We start from the raw sequence: 23,702 nt of genomic DNA on the forward strand, positions 1-23,702 counted from the left end.
AAGGGCAGTATGACGTGACATGTACTAATAAAGAACTACTGTATATAAAGGGCTGAGAACACCCTCTAGATGGATAAAAATGGCCATTGACACATTGTAAGGTACAGACAGTAAATTTCAGCTACAGTACTGTAGCTATGGGATATTTAATCAAGGAACCTATTATCTGGAAATGTACTAAAAATATAAAACAACACATAAATAATTTGCTGCTCTGATTATAACAAACACACAGAAACTGATCTTCACGTGTTTCCTCTTAAAATCACTGTGAAGAGCACTACTATACAATGCAATGTGGAAGCTAAAGTCAGTGGTTGTGTTGTGAAAAACAGTCAACAACCCACATATTCATAATTTTATATTTGGAAAATGGACCTGTCATATGCAGGGTCACTTCAGCTCAACCCCACTCCACCACATCATCCCATACCCCCCAACCCTGTTGCTCTACTTTCCAGTCCTCCTGTCCTTTCCTGGTGGTCTGTCCTATCTCCATAGCTGTAGTGGGAGCCATTGGGGAAGGGGACTCTCCACAGGATCTTACCATGCATTACTGAGATGGGTCAAATAAAAATTGATGTATTAATAAACAAAAAGTATACCAAAACATAATTTAAAACATTGAAATAAAAATATTTTTTTTGTTGCTATTAGGACTACTCATGTGCTATAAGGAGTATTGAAAAACATGAGTTTTCATATGCAAAAAACTATTTACCTCTTTGGGGGTCTATTTATCAAGCATCTGAATATTGTTAGTGTGATTTCTGTCTCATACTTGCACAGCATTGATGAAAGTGTATTTATTGGGCAGTTCACACATGCCCAGTATGGAGACCAAGTACAGCTTTTTATTGCTCATATGTGGGCTCTCCTGCTAACACAAGCACTGTAAACTCAATGATTGGAGAAAAGCCTTACACTGGAAAATTATGTTTACCTCAAGGGCTCATTAGAACTTTGCAGGGGGATCAGGTTTGCTAACAGTACATTGAAAGACATCTCAAGGTGGGTGTCTGGTAATACAGGTTGAGTCTCCCATATCCAAAATGCTTGGGACCAGGGGTATTTTGGATATCGGAATATTCCGTATTTTGGATATTTGCATATCATAATGAAATATCTTGGGAATGGGACCCAAATCTAAACAAAGAATGCATTTATGTGTTATATACATCTTCTACACACAGCCTGCAGGTAATTTTAAACAATAATTTTAATAATTTTGTGGCTCAAACAAAGTTTGTGTACATACATGAATTTAATTTATGTTTCATATACACTTTATACACTCTGCCTGAAGGTTATTGTATACTATATTTTTAATAATTTGGTGCCTTAAACAAAGTTTGTGTACATTGAACCATCAAAAAGCAAAGATTTCACTATCTCAGTCATGCTAAAAATATTCTGTATTTCGGAATATTTGGATATGGGAGACTCAACCTGTAATTTGCTGTGATACTTATTTCTGTATCACTGTGATACATACTGTAATAAATTGTACCACTGAAAGAGAGCTATACTAGCAATAGACAACGTTTCTATTAAAACACCTACTTGGTTCTGTAAAACCCTCGTCCAAAGCAGTCGTAGACTAAAGTAAGCAGTCAGGAGGATTTAGCTAGAGCAGTGGTTCTCAAACTCGGTCCTCAGGACCCCACACAGTTCACTTTTTCCAGGTCTCCTGGCAGGTGCACAGGTGTATTCATTACTCACTGACATGTTTTAAAAGATCAACAGGTGCAGCTAATAATTTCACTTGTAATTATATGAGGAGACCTGCAAAACATGCACTGTTTGGAGTCCTGAGGACCGAGTTTGAGAACCTGTGAGCTAGAGTGACCAGCCATAAGGTACTGTAGCAGCTACACATTACACAGAATCCTAAGCAGCTCCAGGTGAAGAAGAAGGCATCTGGTGGTGGCAGAGATTCTTCTCCATCAACTGTGGGTACCGCAATGAAGCAATTGACACTTAGGAGTAAATTTACTAAAGTGAGAGTTTTTAGAAGTGAGTTTTAGAAGAGATATTGCCCAAAGAAACCAATCAGATTCTAGCTATTATCTTCTAGAAGGTGCTAGTTAAATGTTAAGTAGAATCTGATTGGTTGCTATGGGCAACATCTCTACTAATACTCACTTCTAAAACTCTCACTTTAGTAAATTAACCGCTTAGAGAGGAATTACATTTGCAGCGATAAAGCGATAACTTTTTGTGCGTTAATGGAGAAATATGTCTGTACCCCCAAAAAAGACAAAGTGACTTAGGATAACAGTATAGAAGTGTATTAGTGGCCACAATAAACATTTTGGGAGTTTTTAAATTGTGTCAAATGGCTGTTATATGCATTTTCTAAATCAGTCAAATAATGATAGAAAGCAAGAGTGTTTTAGCAAAATAAATGTTTACTTAAATTGGTGGTGCATACAAATGCCTATAGCTATATATTTGTGTCATTGAAAGACACTTTTAAAAAGCCTTAAAATTACACTTCTAACACCCACCTGCAATCTTAAATACACCTATTCCATTCTTTGAAGGACCCCCATATACCTGTCCCACAACAATGAACCCATTTTCCTGCATCTTACACTTTATCACCCCAAAAATGATTTAATTACTTGCCAAATTAAGCTAATTAACAAATATTTTTTACCTAATTAGTCATTAAGGAGGGTGTCCAAGTGGTTTTTACCTTAAAATACAGATTTTCCCTAACTTATCACCTGCTCAGGAGGTGGTGATAACTAATTAGCGATAAATGCTATGGAGAATTTGCACCAGCGAAAACGGCAGCTAATAGGATTGTGCGATAAGTATTTCGTCGCACGATAAGATTGTTTTGCGAAAAGCAGGATATCGCGGCTAATTGAATTCCCCTTTAGAGGGAAATTCAATTAAATGTGAAATTGGTAATGTGCCCTTGGTATGGCTTGCAATGGTAGCACGTCACATTCACATTGCAAACGCTTTACTTTCAGTTTTGGACCTGGTAGAGTTACTCAGCATATGTTGCCATTGGGCCATGCATCTGCAAGTGGCCATTACTTGACCAAGATCTAAAGGCTCATTGCAGCCAAGATCTAGTCTATAGGCTGCAATGGCTAATGCCATCAAAATATGGCATTAGCTATCGTGAGGAAGATCTGAAAATCTAAGCTTTGCAGAGCTTGATATATTTTGCCCTATTGCAGTCCCCCAAGATATCTATGGGGACTTCTGTGGCAATGAAAAATAGACCATAGCAGATTTCTCAGCTATCTACTGCTGTACCCTGTTAATACATACAGGGGAAACTTAGAGGCTGACTTAGTCACAGATGCAGTTGGTTGCTATTGACCATGTGTTTAAAGCTACAGTGTCCATGTGCTGTGATGCTGCTGTAGCTATGATGACAGTTTCAGGGTGGGATGGGTGCATGCTTAAGAAAATGGTGGCATGTTACCTCCATTTCTGGTGCATGCTGAAGCCAGCGACTGACTCATCAGACTTCTCTGGACTTGGCAAGTGCGCATTCTGAGCAACCTTAGAGTTGTGCAAATAATTGATGGTCTTACTGATTTGATCCAAAGCTACGTCTTTGGACACAGGTAGCGGATCTGAGAAGCCAGCAGTGGGCACCATTTTACAAAAGATGCCTCCTGCTGCACATTAACATAATTTTCTCAGATCCACTACACCCGAAGTCAAACAATAGCACTGATCACTTCTGGGTCAATCTCTGAATCAGGACCTTAAGGCCAGATTCAAAGATGGACGCAGTGCTTATGTTTATGAAGTTGAACAATTATCAGTGGTCTGAGTCGCACTACACATGTATCAAGTTATTTACCGTTAGCTGTTTCAGCAACTATTTTCCCATAGTGTGATTGACAGATAGGGAGCATTTGGGGGAGGAAATGGGGGAGTGTTGGCAAAAACAAAGGCATGTTGCTACCATTTTAGGAGCATGACGGATATAGCAACTGTGAATCCAAACACAGTAAAAATTAGCCGTGGGGTAAACCCTGTGGCTAATTGAAATCCTGCCTTAGATTATATTTGTATGGTATATGGTATCAATGATTTGATGAGACCATGCTGCGGCTGTAGTGGCACAAATTTAAAAGGTCATTTGTTATTTTTACACTTTTGTTTAATTTACTTCTTACTATAATGTTCTGTTTGATGTATGCCAGCTGACCAAACTAAATAGTCAAAAATAAATTACGTTTTCTATATTATTCAGATGTGTGTCTATATAATTATTTTTAAATTAATTTTAACAGTAATGTTTTTCAAATTAATTAAGCTTAATAAAACATGTTCCTCTTCAGATGCAGCCACAGTGGCAGATTCTTGCTTATGTGCTGATGACGAAGAATGTAAACTAGTTGGTGGGCGATACAGTTGCTACTGCAAACATAGTGCTGATGAATATGGTAAGTATAGAAAAAAACTATCTGTAAAGAACATAAAACATAGCAATATGTCTTTGAATGTATTCCCAGAAGTGGTGTTGTAGTACAATTGGTAAAAGAAAAAGTGGAAACTCAAGGTGCTGTCACGAATCACTTAGGATGGGGATAGTAATGAGATATATGCATACTTGCTGACCTTTTGGCTGTCTCCTTCGAGACACTGCGGGGGTGAGCTTGGTGGAGGTGGGAAGGTGTGAGTACAATGGTGGGCAGGGCTTGGCTGATGTTGGCGGGTCTGAGGGCATGATGACCCAATACCATCAGCATAGCCCCACCCCACTATGCAATGCTGAAATTACTGGAATGATTGAGTGGGGGCAGAGGAACAATGATGCAATTCAACTTGAAGTGCTGGCCTGTGCTGCCCATTTCACTGGGGAAGTGGGAGGCTGTGGCCAGGTGTCCCCAAACTCGGGAGACTTGTCCACCCCTCCAGGTGGCTGGGATTGCCACTTGATTTACAGGAGCCTCCAGGCCATTCCGTATGGTTATAGGGTAGTCACCCAAATCACATCAGAGATCAATCAATATGTAGCAACAGGTAACAGTGCAATATTGTGCAAAGACAAAAAAAACAATGAAAAGACAATGAAAAAGAACCATGTGAGCTAAGCACTCATTGGTGCATATTTAATAAATGTCTAAGACATATTCTTTAAAAGCAATAATAAAACATTCATATACATAGTAAATATATAGGGAATTAATTTTGTAGTAATATGTGCCAGATATGTATAGATGACTCATTCTAGAGTCCACAAAAAGAGTTTGAAAATTGGTGTTAATAGTGTAAATTAGTGTAAATTTGCCTATATAATGTAATGGAACTTTTGTGGCACCTTATAAATAATAACATTATAAAACTTAAGATAATATACTGTATAATGATGGCATTATAAGGTTTTCTATACAATGGAGATCAGAGTTTTCTCAGTGACTACAGAGGACTACTCTTCCCTACAGTATGTGTCACTCACTAGCCAGTCGCACATGCTTCCTCAGGCTTTGGTGGGTGGAGTGGTGGCTCTGGGTTATGAGGTGTCACTTGCTGGCTGCGGGGTGAAGCCTCCAGGTCTGAAATGTGCTTTGTTAGCATTTAGCTGTGCTGCTTGCAGGAGGGTCTGATTCTGCTTTAGAGGTCTGAGAGCCACCATGTTTCCGGAGCTTACATTCAGCAGTTTTGGAGGTTTGCTGGTCACGTGACAGCTGCAACCTATAATATTCTCTTCTAGCTAAGGCAGCCTATTTAAATCTGCTTTTTCTACAGCACATTGTCAGACCCTTGACTGCCACTTTGGGGTATATTTACTAAAGTGCAAGTTTTTTAAAAATGGAATTGTTGCCCATAGCAACCAATCAGATTCTACTTATCATTTATCTATCACCTTTTAAAAGATAAAAGCTAGAATCTGATTGGTTGGTATGGGCAACAACTCCACTTCTAAAAACCCACACTTTAGTAAACATACCCCTTTGTGTCAAGAGGTTCTGATAACCATGCTCCTATTCTGTTGCTTTGGTTTTTCCTTCCTTGTTCCTGTGATTCCTCCAGAGTTCTCAGCTTTCCCTGGTCACTCTGTTTTATATTCATAACAAACAGGCGCAAAAAAAGGAAAGAGCGCTGACCATCGACAATATCACAGTTTAATAATAACAAATCACTATACTAAAAATACCAATGTTAATTGCTAATTGCACAGACCTAATCACAATAGTACAAACATAAATACATGAAACTAAATGAAAAGATTGGAAAATAAAAAAAAATATTACCGATAAAAAATATATACGTGTATAAGATCATATGTATAATCGCTGCACATATAATGACCCAATGGAATAATAACCACTAAAAGGTAGTGGTGTTACACAGCACATATATAATGAATACACATCAATAGAAAAACAGCCTCAGGTGCCTGGAGACCTATAAAAATACCCTTCTGGTGAAGAGTTAAAAGAATGTGTTCCACAGACAACAATCATGAATTTCTTGGCATAATGTCATAAAAAATGTTGATAAGAGATAGGTATTCCTTAGTTCTCTCTTGTTCTCAATGAATTTAGTCACCAGGTAGAGTACTTATATAGCGGATTAGCAGCAAACAATTATCAATGTTGCAAACTAACAACAATCATAAGCCAGCTGGCTATGTGTAGTATAAACTTGGGTTGGAATGATATGCCGCATTTAATGAGTGATATTAATTCTGCTGATAGTCTGAAAGGAATTCCATACTCTTTAAATCAATCAGAGTAATTCAACATAACCGGCAGGCAAATACTTCCCAAGGTAGTGATTTATATTACCATCCGTATAGGGCTCACTTCCACTTGTAGCGTGGAAGAGACTTTAGACTGTACTTTGTCAAATCAGTGCAGCTTACCGCTACCGCATAGGGAAACTCCAGAGGTATAGTGCTTGCTTCGGGTACTCTAACTGGAGTAAAGCATAAGCCTTCGACTGCTGTGCCGCGGTGTACATCATATTGGGGAGCACACTGATCGGCTGCCACACTTGCCGGATCTCAGCGGCTGTAGTCCGGTCTGTGGAGCAGTTAAATCAGGTCACGTCCTTGGCTGCAATATTGAAGAGGGTGGAGCTTGACGCGTTTCTCAGCCATGGAAAAAGGGGCTGTTTCCTCAGAAGTACTCCCCCTCAAAAGCTCCTGCCTTTTTATACACTCCTTATATCAATCAAGGAGATTATTCCAACCTGTTATTCACCTAATTCTTTCATTAACCCATTTGTGTGAAAAGTTTCTCAATTGAAATGGTCTTATGGTTACAAAGATATTTTTCATCAGCTCATATTTTCAAAAATTCTTATTTCCAAAAAGTGGGTATCAAAATCAAGGCAAGTTTATAATTTACATACAGAATTCTAAAAATAATAATGATATTAATAATAATCATGTAGATTGCATAAAACTTAAAAAACAATGCTGTATGCTAGATACTGTTACTCCTTAATCATAAAATAAAATCCAAATAAAATGGTGCTGAATGACTATTGGAGACCTCTACGGAACGGTGAAGGAGAGTATAGATTTCAAAACTAAAGGAGAGAGAGAGCATAAACTTATTCACACATACACACATATCCAAAAAATGTGCATGCATAAACACACGGGACACACGCGACAGATAAAAGACACTCTGGAGTATATAAGTCCTGTACATAATAAACTATTAAAAACATTTTTTTATTATTAAAATTATTTATTAATAGTCCTCTTAATTTCATTAGCAGAGGAATTATACTTCGTAATGAATGATAAAGACATGTTATTCATTCCCAATTCTTTCTTACTATGAACCCTGTCTGTTAAAAGTTTTCCTTTTGTCAATAGATCTTTTCTTTCTGTTTGGCTGGCTTCCTCAAGTGCTCTGTCTAAAAATCATCTGGTGAGAGGTGTTTTTTGGGTTTAGATTACTCCAGTTCCCTGGGGGTCTAGTATCTCATGCACCTGCACCAATCACGACCATTCGTTAGGGGTCTTAGTGGTTATCTGACCTCATTTAGTCTATCATGGACATCATCGACCGCCTAAGTATCTTTCTATATATAATAATTTTTTCTAAATAATTTTAAAAATAAAAAAATGTTTTTAATGGTTTATTATGTATAGGACTTGAATATACTCCAGAGTGTCTTTTATCTGTCGCTTGTGTCCTGTGTGTTTATGCATGCACATTTTTTGGATGTGTGTGTATACACATGCAGGTTCTTTGGTTTGTACGTTAGGAGGTAGGTGGCAGTTTCAGTATTTATATTTCTGGGTGATTTGCACCCAGATATGCAGTTCTACACCCCATATGCATGCGATATACGGGCATATTGATAGTATGGATTTATGTATGGTACCGATTAAAGTTAACAGTATTTGATACTAATAAGTTTATGCTCTCTCTCTCCTTTAGTTTTGAAATCTATACTCTCCTTCGCCGTTCTCCTAGTTATGTCGCTCAAGGGAGTGCAAGAATAAAAAGCTTGATATATTTATTAATAATTCTTTATATATGTTTTCACTCGGATCTGAGAATTTTTAATGATATATAAAAAACAAAAATTTATAGATTTATTGATTATACGTACTTTGTGAGCAGTCTGTTACAAAATACGTATGTTTTATCAAGCTAGAGGTCTCCAATAGTCATTCAGCACCATTTTATTTGGATTTTATTTTATGATTAAGGAGTAACAGTATCTAACATACAGCATTGTTTTTTAAGTTTTATGCAATCTACATGATTATTATTAATATCATTATTATTTTTTGAATTCTGTATGTAAATTGTAAACTTGCCATGATTCTGATACCCACTTTTTGGAAATAAGAATAATTGAAAATATGAGCTGATGAAAAATATCTTTGTAACCATAAGACCATTTCAATTGAGAAACTTTTCACACGAATGGGTTAATGAAAGAATTAGGTGAATAACAGGTTGGAATAATCTCCTTGATTGATATAAGGAGTGTATAAAAAGGCAGGAGCTTTTGAGGGGGAGTACTTCTGAGGAAACAGCCCCTTTTTCCGTGGCTGAGAAATGCATCATGCTCCACCCTCTTCAATATTGCAGCCAAGGACGTGACCTGATTTAACTGCTCCACAGACCGGACTACAGCCGCTGAGATCCGGCAAGTGTGGCAGCCGATCAGCGTGCTCCGCAATACGGTGTACACCGCAGCACTTCAGTCGAAGGCTTACGTTTTACTCCAGTTTGAGTACCCGAAGCAAGCACTATACCTCTGGAGTTTCCCTATGCGGTAGCGGTAAGCTGCACTGATTTGACAAAGTACAGTCTAAAGTCTCTTCCACACTTCAAGTGGAAGTGAGCCCTATACGGAGGGTAATATAAATCACTACCTTGGGAAGTATTTGCCTGCCGGTTATGTTGAATTACTCTGATTAATTTAAAGAGTATGGAATTCCTTTCAGACTATCAGCTGAATTAATGTCACTCATTAAATGCGGCATATCATTCCAACCCAAGTTTATACTACACATAGGCAGCTGGCTTATGGTCGTTGTTAGTTTGCAACATTGATAATTGTTTGCTGCTAATCCGCTATATAAGTATTCTACCTGGTGACTAAATTCATTGAGAACAAGAGAGAACTAAGGAATACCTATCTCTTATCAACATTTTTTATGACATTATGCCAAGAAATTTGTGATAGTTGTCTGTGGAACACATTCTTTTAACTCTTCACCAGAAGGGTATTTTTATAGGTCTCCAGGCGCCCGAGGCTGTTTTTCTATTGATGTGTAATCATTATATATGTGCTGCGTAACACCACTACCTTTTAGTGGTTATTATTCCATTGGGTCATTATATGTGCAGCGATTATACAAGTGATCTTATACACGTATATATTTTTTATCGGTAATATTTTTTTTTATTTTCCAATCTTTTCATTTAGTTTCATGTATTTATGTTTGTACTATTGTGATTAGGTCTGTGCAATTAGCAATTAACATTGGTATTTTTAGTATAGTGATTTGTTATTATTAAACTGTGATATTGTCGATGGTCAGCGCTCTTTCCTTTTGATGCACCTGTTTGTTATAAATATAATTGATGAGGCCAAGCTCCTTATCTGATAGCAGCTGCTACTAATTACAGTAATCACATGTTATGATCTAAGTGGGAATCATTTTATATTAATTGTTTGCGTAGAACCGTATCATTTATCAGTCACACTAGCGCCTTTGTGAGAATTTTTTTCTCAGTGTGTGTTTTTTCTATTTTATATTCAGCTGTCTGCACCATTGGATACACATTCTTCAGTGGTTCCCTCTGTTGCTTCCTGTGATCAATGAAATTCATCCTGACACTGAGCCTGATTCAGAGGTGGTCTCAATGTCGATGTCAATTGGGGGTAATGGGGAGTGGCTGTTGGGATAATTTTCTGGCAGCACCCTAATGAGCCTCTGCAAATTTGTTCACAGTTGGAGAGTCCCTTGCATCTCAGTTGAGATGGACATTCTGAGACAGCATAGGACTGCTCAGTAGTTTGGTGTCATCCAATGTTTCTTCCTCTTTTGTACATAAGCAGCGGATACTTTGTGAGACATCTAAGGTGGACATCTCTGTGCAAAAGACATCAAATGCTAGGCAGATGCTAGTTCCCGGAGACTTGTGCCAGCACTGTCGACACCTCCTCTGTGACAGGAGCCAAGTGCTGCAGGAGAATATGACACTGCAGCACTCGGCTCCAGTCACTGCGGAATAGCCGGCATTTCGGTGTCATCGGCCCGCACCCCCATTGTGATGCCACTGAGCTTGATTACAATGGTCCTGATCAGGGGCTGTCTGGCAACTTTTAGCCTGGGGGGCAAATGCATGCAGGTGGCCCTGGCAGAGGAGTAGCATGTAGCCAGGGTGCCCGAAGCATGTGCATGCTATAGCGCCCCCCCTTCAAGTGTTCCAGAGAGGAGGCAGGTCCATATGGAATTAATGTAAAATAAAAATAAAGATATGGGGCAGCCCCCTGTAGTGGTGCCCATATGCAGTGCCCCCTGTGCCCCAGGAGAGGAGCCCCTTATGCAGGCTTCCAGTAGTGCCCCCAGTAGTGATCCTCCTATGCATTGCCCCTTATACAGTGCCCTCAGTAGTGGTCCCCCATGTGCAGTCCCCCTTGTGCACCCAGTAGTAAGAACATTATATAGTGCCCCCAGTAGTGGTCCCCCCTGTGCAGTGCCCCTTGTACCCCCAGTAGTAAGCACCTTATGCAGTGCCAACAGTAGTGGTCTCCCCCTTGTAGTGCTCCCAGTAGTTGTCTCCCCCTTGTTGTGCCCCCAGTAGTAATCCCCCCTTGTTGTGCCCTCAGTAGTGTTCCCCCTTGTAGTGCCTCCAGTAGTGCTTCCCCTTGTAGTGCCCCGAGTAGTAGCCCCCCCTTGTAGTGCCCCCCATAGTAATCCCCCCTTGTAGTACCCCCAGTACTAATCCCCCCTTGTAGTGCCCCAGTAGTGCTTTCACCTTTGTAGTGCCCCCAGTAGCGCTTTCCCCTTTGTAGTGCCCCCAGTAGTAAGCTCATTATATATTGCACCGAGTAGTGGTCCCCCCTGTGCAGTGCCCCTTGTGCCCCCAGTAGTAAGCCCCTTATATAGGGCCCCCGGTAATGGTACCCCCTATGCAGTGCTCCAAGTAGTAGTCCCCCGGCTGTAGTGCTCCCAGTAGTGGTCTCCCCCTTGTAGTGCCCCCCATAGTAATCCCCCTTGTAGTTCCCCCATAGTAATCCCCCTTGTAGTTCCCCCAGTAGTAATCCCCCCTTGTTGTGCCCTCAGTAGTGTTCCCCCTTGTAGTGCCCCCAGTAGTGCTCCCCCTTGTAGTGCCCCGAGTAGTAGTCCCCCCCTTGTAGTGCCCCCAGTAGTGCTTTCCCATTTGTAGTGCCCCCAGTAGTAAGCTCATTATAAAGTGCACCCAGTAGTGGTCCCCCCTGTGCAGTGCCCATTGTGCCCCCAGTAGTAAGCCCCTTATATAGTGCCTCTAGTAGTGGTACCCCCTATGCAGTGCCCCCAGTAGTGGTCTCCTCCTTGTAGTGCCCCCAGTAGTAGCCCCCCTTGTAGTGCCCCCATAGTAATCCCCCCTTGTAGTTCCCCCATTAGTAATCCCCCCTTGTTGTGCCCCCAGTAGTGTTCCCCGTTGTTGTGCCCCCAGTAGTGCTCCCCCTTGTAGTGAACCCAGTAGTGGTCTCCCCCTTGTAGTGCCTCCAGTAGTGCTCTCCCCCTTGTATTGCCCCCAGTAGTAGTCCCCCCCTTGTAGTGCCCCCAGTAGTGCTCTCCCCCTTGTAGTGCCCCCAGTGGAAGTCCCTCCCTTGTAGTGCACCCAGTAGTGGTCTTCCCCTTGTAGTGCCCCCAGTAGTGCTCTCCCTTGTAGTGCCCCCAGTAGTGGTCTCTCCCTTGTAGTTCCCCAGTAGTGCTCTCCCCCTTGTAGTGCCCCCAGTTGAAGTCCCCCCCTTGTAGTGCCCTCAGTAGTGCTCTCCCCCTTGTAGTGCCCCCAGTAGTAGTCCCCCCCTTGTAGTGCCCCCAGCAGCGCTTTCCCCTTTGTAGTGCCCCCAGTAGTAAGTTCATTATATAGTGCACACAGTAGTGGTCCCCCCTGTGCAGTGGGTCTTGTGCCCCCAGTAGTAAGCCCCTTATATAGTGCCTCCAGTAGTGGTACCCACTATGCAGTACCCCCAGTAGTAGTCCCCCCCTTGTAGTGCTCCCAGTAGTGGTCTCCCCCTTGTAGTGCCCCCAGTAGGAACCCCCCCTTGTAGTGCCCCCAGTAGTAGCCCACCCCTTTAGTGCCCCCCATAGTAATCCCGCCTTGTAGTTCCCCCTGTAGTAGTCCCCCCTTGTTGTGCCCCCAGTAGTGCTCCCCCTTGTAGTGCCCCCAGTAGTGGTCTCCCCCTTGTAGTGCCCCCAGTAGTGCTCTCCACCTTGTAGTGCCCCCAGTAGTAGTCCCCCCCTTGTAGTGCCCCCAGTAGTGCTTTCCCCTTTGTAGTGCCCCCAGTAGTAAGCTCATTATATAGTGCACCCAGTAGTGGTCCCCCCTGTGCAGTGCCCCTTGTGCCCCCAGTAGTAAGCCCCTTATATAGTACCATTAGTAATGGTACCCCCTATGCTGTGCCCCCAGTAGTAGTCCCCCCTTGTAGTGCCCCCAGTAGTGGATTCCCCCTTGTAGTGCCCCCAGTAGTAGTCCCACCACTTGTAGTGCCCCCAGTAGTAGCCCCCACTTGTAGTGCCCCCAGTAGTAGTCTCCCCCTTGTAGTGCCCCCCATAGTAATCCTCCCTTCTAGTTCCCCCAGTAGTAGCCCCCCCTTGTGCCTCCAGTAGTGTTCCCCCTTGTAGTGCCCCCAGTAGTGCTCCCCCTTGTAGTGCCCCCAGTAGTGGTCTCCCCCTTGTAGTGCCCCCAGTAGTGCTCTCCCTCTTGTATTGCCCCCAGTAGTAGTCCCCCCCTTGTAGTGCCCCCAGTAGTGCTCTCCTCCTTGTAGTGCCCCCAGTTGTAAGCCCCTTATATTGTGCCTCCAGTAGTGGTACCCACTATGCAGTGCCCCCAGTAGTAGTCCCCCCTTGTAGTGCTCCCAGTAGTGGTCTCCCCCTTGTAGTACCCCCAGTAGGAACCCCCTTGTAGTGCCCCCAGTAGTAGCCCACCCTTTAGTGCCCCCTTAGTAATCCCCCCTTGTAGTTCCTCCTGTAGTAGTCCCCCCTTGTTGTGCCCCCAGTAGTGCTCCCCCTTGTAGTGCCCCCAGTAGTGGTCTCCCGCTTGTAGTGCCCCCAGTAGTGCTCTCCACCTTGTTGTGCTCCCAGTAGTAGTCCCCCCCTTGTAGTGCCCCCAGTAGTGCTTTCCCCTTTGTAGTGCCCCCAGTAGTAAGCTCATTATATAGTGCACCCAGTAGTGGCCCCCCTGTGCAGTGCCCCTTGTGCCCCCAGTAGTAAGCCCCTTATATAGTACCCCTAGTAATGGTACCCCCTATGCAGTGCCCCCAGTAGTAGTCCCCCCTTGTAGTGCCCCCAGTAGTGGATTCCCCCTTGTAGTGCCCACAGTAGTAGTCCCGCCACTTGTAGTGCCCCCAGTAGTAGCCCCCACTTGTAGTGCCCCCAGTAGTAGTCTCCCCCTTGTAGTGCCCCCCATAGTAATCCTCCCTTCTAGTTCCCCCAGTAGTAGCCCCCCCTTGTGCCACCAGTAGTGTTCCCCCTTGTAGTGCCCCCAGTAGTGCTCCCCCTTGTAGTGCCCCCAGTAGTGGTCTCCCCCTTGTAGTGCCCCCAGTAGTGCTCTCCCTCTTGTATTGCCCCCAGTAGTAGTCCCCCCCTTGTAGTGCCCCCAGTAGTGCTCTCCTCCTTGTAGTGCCCCCAGTAGTAAGCCCCTTATATTGTGCCTCCAGTAGTGGTACCCACTATGCAGTGCCCCCAGTAGTAGTCCCCCCTTGTAGTGCTCCCAGTAGTGGTCTCCCCCTTGTAGTGCCCCCAGTAGGAACCCCCTTGTAGTGCCCCCAGTAGTAGCCCACCCTTTAGTGCCCCCCATAGTAATCCCCCCTTGTAGTTCCTCCTGTAGTAGTCCCCCCTTGTTGTGCCCCCAGTAGTGCTCCCCCTTGTAGTGCCCCCAGTAGTGGTCTCCCCCTTGTAGTGCCCCCAGTAGTGCACTCCACCTTGTTGTGCTCCCAGTAGTAGTCCCCCCCTTGTAGTGCCCCCAGTAGTGCTTTCCCCTTTGTAGTGCCCCCAGTAATAAGCTCATTATATAATGCACCCAGTAGTGGTCCCCCCTGTGCAGTGCCCCTTGTGCCCCCAGTAGTAAGCCCCTTATATAGTACCCCTAGTAATGGTACCCCCTATGCAGTGCCCCCAGTAGTAGTCCCCCCTTGTAGTGCCCCCAGTAGTGGATTCCCCCTTGTAGTGCCCCCAGTAGTAGTCCCGCCACTTGTAGTGCCCCCAGTAGTAGCCCCCACTTGTAGTGCCCCCAGTAGTAGTCTCCCCCTTGTAGTGCCCCCCATAGTAATCCTCCCTTCTAGTTCCCCCAGTAGTAGCCCCCCCTTGTGCCTCCAGTAGTGTTCCCCCTTGTAGTGCCCCCAGTAGTGCTCCCCCTTGTAGTGCCCCCAGTAGTGGTCTCCCCCTTGTAGTGCCCCCAGTAGTGCTCTCCCTCTTGTATTGCCCCCAGTAGTAGTCCCCCCCTTGTAGTGCCCCAAGTAGTGCTCTCCTCCTTGTAGTGCCCCCAGTAGTAGTCCCCCCCTTGTAGTGCCCCCAGTAGTGGTCTCCCCCTTGTAGTGCTCTCCCTTGTAGTGCCCCCAGTAGTGGTCTCTCCCTTGTATTGCCCCCAGTAGTGCTCTCCCCCTTGTAGTGCCCCCAGTAGAAGTCCCCCCCTTGTAGTGCCCCCCAGTAGTGGTCTCCCCCTTGTAGTGCCCCCAGTAGTGCTATCCCCCTTGTAGTGCCCCCAGTAGTTGTCCCACCCCTTTTAGTGCCCCCTGTATTGCTCCCCCTTTCAGTGCCCCCAGTACTGACAGACTCTCATTGGCTGCCACTCAAAACAAACACACAGTGGCCGGGGCCGGCGGCTGTGTGTTAGTCACTGTGTAGCGCTGACCGAACTCCGTCCGGTCAGTGCTACATGCGCGGTGCAGCCTGTGTCACAGAGACATGGCGCTGCAGCCTAGGGGGCACATGGCACCCTGCCCACCGGCCCAGCCCACCACTGGTCCTGATTCAGAGCTGCACACAATGCCAATGTTAGCACAGCTGAGCAATTATTTGCTACAGTGCATGAACAAAGGTTTAGCAAACTCCTATGGCAATGCATTCCACTGAGTGTACACTGTTTCCTATGGGAGCGCTGGCATTTGGAACAGTGAAGCAAAATCATTGGGAATTCCTAAGTGGTGACTGGGAGGTGGCCTGAAATGCATGCAAAACAAGACTGTCTCATGGGTGTGTTATGGGAGAGTCACAGGCTTGTCAATGAAAGCGGATATGTTTTCAAATGCAGAGCCACAGCCACTGAGGCCATGTTTACATGAATTTAAGAAGGAGACATTGTGTCTGCCATAGGATGGTGCAAGGTTCGATGTTGCATGTGATCGTTTGCTGATGTTGAAGTGTTCAGAACCACTGGTGGAGCTGCACCCTTCATGGTCATTGAAAGTGGGTGTCCCAGGTTTCTGGTGTATGCTATCACAAAAGAGAAAGACTAAAACTCACATTTGCAGATTATTGCTGCACAATCATGGCTGCATTAGCTTCCAGCTCTGAATCAGGCTTAATATGTTTACTTATTAAACCAGTCTAGCTGATACCAGTGCCCAATTAGTATGGCTGGGGCTTCCTAGGGAAATTGTGTTACTATTTAGACTTATCTGGGAAGGGAGGGGTTACTGGGAGATGAATATGTCTCCATCATTTACAGTCAGCATTGCCTGAGTCATCCAAGTTGGGCAAACAGTTTCAGTCATGAACACACATGGTGGGCATAGCTTTGGTAGCACCTGGTGGTGGTAGTTGGGGTTGTGTGTGTGTGTGTGTGTGGGGGGGGCTTTGGCCATTGCTGGAAAACTATGATTTCACCTACATGGGAATCAGGAGCCCCCTTTGCGGCTTTTCCCCTTAATGACACTCATCAGAGCTGCAGCACAAGAATGGATTCCACTGCATCTACGTATTAAGTACAGGGCCCGATTAAAGGGGGGGTGACAGGGGCGATCATTCCTGGGCCCCCACACCTAAAGGGCCACCACACCCAGCCATCGGGGTTAAAGTGAACCGGAGCAGACGGAACCAGTTCCACCTCCTTCGGACACCTTACCCCGGCACCGCAGGGAGACACCATTTGCCAGGTGCCCGCTGAGATTGTAACCAGTGGGCACCCGGCTCCCTCCCCACAGTGGCAGCCAAAGCCGGAGGCTAGAGCTCACTCGTGGGCTCCGGCGTCTGGCTCAGGCAGTGCACTATGGGAAAGATGTCATGACATCTCTCCCATAGTGCAGAGGAGCAGCCGGGCAGACCAGATGGCAATGGCAGAGGGACTTAAGGTAAGTATGACTTTTTTTCTTTTTAGCGGAAGCAGCTTTTCCACTGAGGGCATTGCTCAGGGGGCATTACTACTGGGGGCATTACTCAGGGGGGGCATTACTACAGAGGGCATTACTTGGGGGGGCATTATTACAGGGGGCATTACTTGGGGGGGCATTACTCAGCATTACTACAGGGGGCATTACTCAGGAAGGGGCATTACTAGAGGGAACATTACTACTAGGGGCATTACTATTGGGGGCACAATTTCTGGGGGCATTATTATTGGGGGCTACTTGAAGGTAGGGCATTACTACTGGGGCACTAGTACAGAGGGAGAATTACTATTAGGGGCAATAATACAGAAGCATTACTACTGGGGCCATTTATACAGAGGGTACTTCTACAGGGGGCATTACTACTGGGGGCATAACTACAGGGGTATTACTACTGGGGTTATTTATACAGGGGGCATTACTATTGGGGACACTACTACTGGGTGCATAACTACCGGGGGCATTGCATAGCGGGCACTGCATAAGAGGCAACACTCCTGGGGAAACTACTACTGGGTGCACTGCATATAGGACACCACTACTGTGGGCTCCGCATATGGGGAACTACCACAGTGGGCACTGACACTACTGGGGACCCCATTGTGCATACCCCTAGTTCGTCACATTTAATATGGGCCCCCACATGTTTGTTGCCCAAGGGCCCCACAGACCTTAATCCAGCCCTGATTAAATAAGTAGATATGATTTAAGTAAGGGACGGAGAGAGGAGTAAATAGAGAGTAAAACTATTTCTTAAAGGGGTACCAATGTAAAATATTTTATTAATGTGATTATTATTGGTTGAGCTTCACATTACATTAATTTGACAGTCAGCACGTTCTCTTTATTTAGATTCAGTTATTTATTCTTCCTGTGCTTTGGAAGCTGTCAGGCATTAAATAAAGTGCCATCCAACATTACTCTCTGTCTGCAGTCTTTCAGAAGCATTACTTTTTATTTATTTTTTTACCTGTGCACATATTGGGCCATATCGGAAGCAAGTTCTTTCTGATGATTATCAGCAGACTGCGCATGTACCTCAAACAGCAATTGCTAGCTGGTAATGCCCTGCATCATGCACCTTGACAGAGGACCTGAGAGTGAACAGTCCTCTACGTATGTGCCCAGATCACTCAGTTCATGAACAGGCATTTCTTGGAGCCAACTGGGCTACTCAAAATACATAAAAAAGATCCATCTTGGGGAGTGTAATAAGAATGTTATGGATGTGTAGCCAGACTTCTGGGCTTGTTTGAGGCATGTATACAGAGAAAGGATGTCTGTTTATGGCAGATCTTTGGCATTCAGCATGGGCTAGAGGGTGTGGCATGTTAGGACGACATTTATCATGTCGATGTGCATCAGGTCAACATAATAATGTCAACATGGTTGAAATGTCAACTTGGTTATCATGTCGACAGTGACCATGTTGACATTATTCATGTCTACACGAATAACATATTGACATTATAGAATGCTGAGCTAGCATCCCTGGAGTCCCAGCAGTCACATACCTAGTCTCGGTTACTGCAGTGGCTTCAGCGCATTTCTGGTGGATATGTCTGCAGTATTTCAGATAGAGACCTCTGAGGAGTGGCAGTTCTAGTAAGTATTATTCCCCTATCATTAATCCTATTCCCTAACTTTCCCCCTAGTGTCTATCCCTAACCCCCGTTTTTCCCCACAGCGTAAGCCTAACCTCCACCTGTAGCCTAACCCTAACCCTTCTGGTGGTACCTAACACTAAACATTGCCATTCTGAGAATGTTTACATTTCACAAGGCAACTTTTCACATGCTAACATTGTGAACATGTCGACATGTTGAACCATGTTGACATTGTGGTGTCGACATAATCACTGTTACCAGATTCTAGGCTAGATGTAAGTGCCTATACTAATGATGATGGTTGCAGCTGTGGGCAGGAAAAATGTGAGTGGGGTGACCATATGCAAGGAGAAGATTGAATACTCCTATACACAGATGGATACTTGTACTAACATAAAGCAGTATATTAGACTGCCACAGTTGTTCACATTTGTGGCACTTTCGATACAAAACAGGCCAATGCTAAGCATATTCTAAGCTTTTATTGCAAAAGAAATGGATTTTTTTTTCAGTATACTGAGTGTTATATAGAAATAATGCCAATTGTTGATTAAAACATGTCAAGAACACCATATTAACATAGTCTCACAATGTTGTGCTTTCTTTTTCTAGCCTTACAAGACTTGCGTCCTGAGCTGACATGTGGGAATCAGGAAATAAAAGCTACTCTCCAGAAGTGTCACCTGCAAAAGTTCAATTTGAACACCAAAAACGTGCACCAGAGAGACAGGAGCTGCACAGGATTTTCAGATTTTCACGTGAAAAATACCATAACAGTAGTATCTGTCTTAAAACATGGAGTGTGTGGAAATGAGTTGATGGTAAGTGTTTCCAGGGCTGGATTATAGGCGGGGTGGACATGGTGACACACATTGGGGGCCCCCACACTGCCGCAAACATTCTGGGCCACTGTAGACTCTCTCTGGTCAACTCCCAGCTGGCAGCAGACATCACTGCAGTGACAGCACACTCCATCACTGATAGACAGTGGCTGACAATGGCAGTGTATTGGCAGGGGGCAGTGCCTAATGCAGTGAAGTGCCTGCCCCCATTAGAAGCCTACCCTGCTGCCTGATGATGTACATAGAGGTAGGAAAGTGTGTTTGCACTTTCATCCGACTGTCCCTTCCTCCCTCCCTCACTCTCTCTCTCCCTCTGTCTCTCTCCCTTTCTCTCTCTCCCTCCCTTTCTCTCCCCATTAGGGGCTGAACTATGGGAAACAATGGAGGCGCCTGCCGCCGGGCTCCAGCTCTGAAGGGGCACCTCCTCCATTGTTCATAACATATTCACCCCACATAGGGCTCTAACTATGTACCCTCCCAGCTGCCCAATACTTTGCACACCTTCTGGGCACCTGAGAAGCCACCATACACTAGTGGAGAGCTCCATGTCAGATCATCAGCTGCTGCCTTCATCTATCTATAGCCTGTCTGCATGCGAATTGCTACATTACAGTATCAGTGGCTCTGATGGGGGGCAGGGGGTTACCAAATTATAACTTGCCTCCGGGCATCTGGGATGAACTTACCCCACTGCTCCCCCTCCCTCTTTCTCTAACTCTCTCATGACTTCACTCTCTATCTTCCTCCCTGTCTCTATCTATCTATCTATTTATCTCTTTCTCTCTCTCTCCCTCTCTCTCTCTATCTATCCTGTTCTCTCTCTCCCTCCCCCTCCCTTCCTCTCTCTCTCTTCCTCTATCTCACGCTTTCTCCTCTCTCCCTCTCTATGGGCAACATGTACTAAAGGGGAAAATGCAAAAAAAAAAACATTTTCGGAGGTTTTACCACATTCCCTATATATACAATGCATCGGAATGTGATGCATTCCGGTGCTTCATCCTGATGGGTAACGGCATTTTCAGGTGGCATTACCCCATAGAAACCTATTGGCTTCTAATCAACTGCAGTATGTACCCAAAGATAGGTGGGATGTACCGCATCATTGTTGTGATGCTTAGTACATCCCACCCTATGTCTTACTCCCTCCCCTCTCTGTCTCCCTCCCTGTCCCTCTCTCTCTCTCTACCCCCATTCAAAATCCTGCATTTGCCCCTAGAAATGTACTAGATTATGTCCACTAAACTGATGGGAGTCGGTTCCCAGCAGTGTTGTGGACATAATGTAGTTTACTGCAATCTTTGCTGGTCAGTGGAGAGTCTAGAGACAAGGTAAGGGGCATAGTAGTCATTGTGTTGGGCCATAGCAAATTTATTGATGGGTCCCCCACAACTTAGTTGCCCCAGAGCCCCACAAGCCTAAATTAGGCCATGAATGTTTCCCATAAGTTAAATAATCTAAAAGTATTTGGCATGCATAAAAGCTACAACATTATGGACCAGATTACTTTTTTTTCACAAAAAGTCCCTTGATTTGTGACAACCCAAGCTAATTTGCTGCTTTATTGTTTCACACTATAACCCAAACAGTAACTGTAACAGTACATTACAACTTTTTGGATCTTCCCTCTGGGAAATCCTGGAGAGGCGTTCCAAGGGCCAAGTGCAGGGAGTGTGGTGACACAAATCATGTCATCATGGCCCTGCCTCCATGATATAATGCAGCAAATCACAACATCACGCCAGGGGAAGTGGAGCCATGATGCAGCATATCACACAATTGATGTACATGGCCAGGTTTTAGGAGGGTTCCCAGCTCTCCAATAGTAATTGAGCCTTGACACCTGGTTTGGCCTTTTGCCTGTTTAGCACATTTATCCACTACTTGCTGATTTGTTACTGTTTAACTGATCTTAAAAGGTTGACTGTTTGATTGCATTTGCCTCGTGTTTCCCATTTGCTGATGCCGCAATGGTCAGTGACTACAATGGTATGTACAAGACATAGGGGCAGTGGAGCACCTACATAAACATCAAGTTCTAAGGGAAAGAGAACACTATAGGCTAAGACAATGACTAATCTGACTATAATTGTGTGAGTACCAGCAGTCATGTATACAGCTGGCCTGCCTCCAACAGTCAGCAGGCCACTGATTTCTGGCCTTACCAGTTAGAATGTTTAACAGGACCCAGCAGGTCCCAGCCTCAGGTTAGAGATGATATAACACACCTCTGAGGTGTTACCAGTAACCTCCAGCATCAATGCCTCATGCGGGGAATCACCTATCATCCAGCTATGACAAGAACCTGCTGAGTCCACTCCTCCAGTGCCTGAGTATCAATTGTGTTCTACATAGGTGCTCCTGCTCCAGATCTATACTCTCCAGTAATGTTTGCTTCCAGTGTTGTTTAAACTCCAGTGTAACATTTCTTTGACAGCAGCACATCTATACCCGCCTTTCCATCTGCAGTGTTTCCTCATACCAGCTAAATCTGGGTACATTTTAAATTATATGTGTACCCAGCGATGTGATGGGTGACTGCATGGGTGATGGGCCAACATACAGATGTGTCCTCTTACATCTTTTCTGATCACACTACAAACATGCGCATGCATAATGCCATGCAATTACCCACAGAGGCATCTGCTATGGTACGCTATGGCACACTGCAATCATACCATGCAATCCTATGGAGTCACAGGGAGCTTATCCGCTCATGGGTGCATGCTTCGTGCCATGCGTGGCACAGTTTGCCACGTACGCAGTCAAGATGCAAGAGCACAGATCTGTATAGGGATGCCAGTACACATCTGGTGAACTGGTGCCTGACTATCTGATATGTCGGAAACAGCCGCATCCCGCTGCATTGGGTCATCAGTTGCATTGTCAGATTGAGCTGCATGTAGGGCTGACCTGATGATGCGACTGATGACCAAATGGGAGTGCACATGGCCCAACATAGTGGGTACACATTAGGAGATTTTGACAATATATCAGACCAATCTATTTTATCAGCCTAAATATCATCTAATGTGTACCCACCTTAAGTACTGTTGCTTTCATGGTGGGAACCAACTACACTGGACTGATACCTGGGCCCTTATTGAATGAAATCCATATCCTCTTGCAGGGATTCTTGGTGAAGTCCAGTAGGGGAATTCACACCAGGGTATTTGGTTGTGCTAATTCCAATTATCATCTGTATGTGTGTGTATACTTATAAAGATTTATACTTTTAAGTCATTTTGATTCTAGTACACCCCAAGGAATGCTCTTTTTCTAGGTGTAAATGTGATTTTTTTCGTGTTTGCGCTAAGGGTAGCACCTCATGCGATATAAATAACAGAAATATTGTTAAGTGGAATTGGATATGGAAATATAGGAAGATAGGATCAGGAGGACAGAAAATATTGATATAGGAAGACTGGTGTGGGTTGTGTCTTTTTGGGGTGTTGAATAATCAGTCTAATTGCATGCAATTATTTATAATATTCTTGGTAATAATCTCATTAGTAATAGTCCTTTCATTATACAGTACAACAAAACACATATTATCTACAAAAACACAATTTACCTATCCAAGGACTCATTAGTTGGTGGAGAGGATATTGCCAGTATAGAGTATTCTTGTGTATACCCTCGGGACATACAGCTCTCTCTTGAAACAGCTCTTCGGCCCTTTTCAAGGTACTGTAAATATGTAATAGTATGCATAAACTATTATTAACAAGTAATATTATGACATATCTATTAAATGCAAAGTTCTTCTGAGAATTGTCTTAATGCTATTTGTCTCAAATAGTGTTATTTTATTGTAGCTAATACATGCTTGTCTTACCTCCCCATTATACAGTACTGCAGAGTACAAATTAACTTTAAAATAAGAATAAATAAATTAAGCCTTATACAGTGGAGTCACTAGGGGTTGCAGGGAGTTAGGACCACACCGGGTGTCACCATCTGAGGGGGTGACACCAAAATCCTGGCTCCTCAGTGAACAGTAGCCTGGCACTGCACTGTGACAGTTATTGTGCAGCACCTGGCTCTCAGTCACTGAGGAGGAGCCTGTAGTGGGGGGAGAATACCTGGGGACAGCCAGGCATCTCCTGGAGTGCTGGGCATGACCCAAGTGTGATGAAACTGCCCCACCCCTTTTTTGGAGAGGGGAGCTTGAGAGTTCCCCTCTCAGCACATGCACATGGCATCTATTCAGTGCAGAGAGGGACAGGGGGCATGTTAGCAG

At 44.5% G+C, this 23,702-nt stretch overlaps 1 protein-coding gene across 1 annotated transcript in view; it reads left to right on the plus strand.

Moving 5' to 3' along the window:
- The window catches only part of LOC148538919 (pancreatic secretory granule membrane major glycoprotein GP2-like), a 188,314-nt gene that overhangs the window by 52,196 nt on the left and 112,416 nt on the right, over positions 1 to 23,702 (plus strand). Inside the window, exons 5-7 of the mRNA XM_088452095.1 lie at positions 4,323 to 4,427; positions 19,233 to 19,441; positions 22,995 to 23,146. Of these exons, the coding sequence (XP_088308221.1) occupies positions 4,323 to 4,427; positions 19,233 to 19,441; positions 22,995 to 23,146 (466 nt within the window). The remainder of the gene's footprint in view (positions 1 to 4,322; positions 4,428 to 19,232; positions 19,442 to 22,994; positions 23,147 to 23,702) is intronic.

Source organism: Taudactylus pleione, unplaced genomic scaffold (genome assembly GCF_031769625.1).
Source record: "Taudactylus pleione unplaced genomic scaffold, aTauple2 ptg000032l, whole genome shotgun sequence".
NCBI lineage: Eukaryota > Metazoa > Chordata > Amphibia > Anura > Myobatrachidae > Taudactylus > Taudactylus pleione.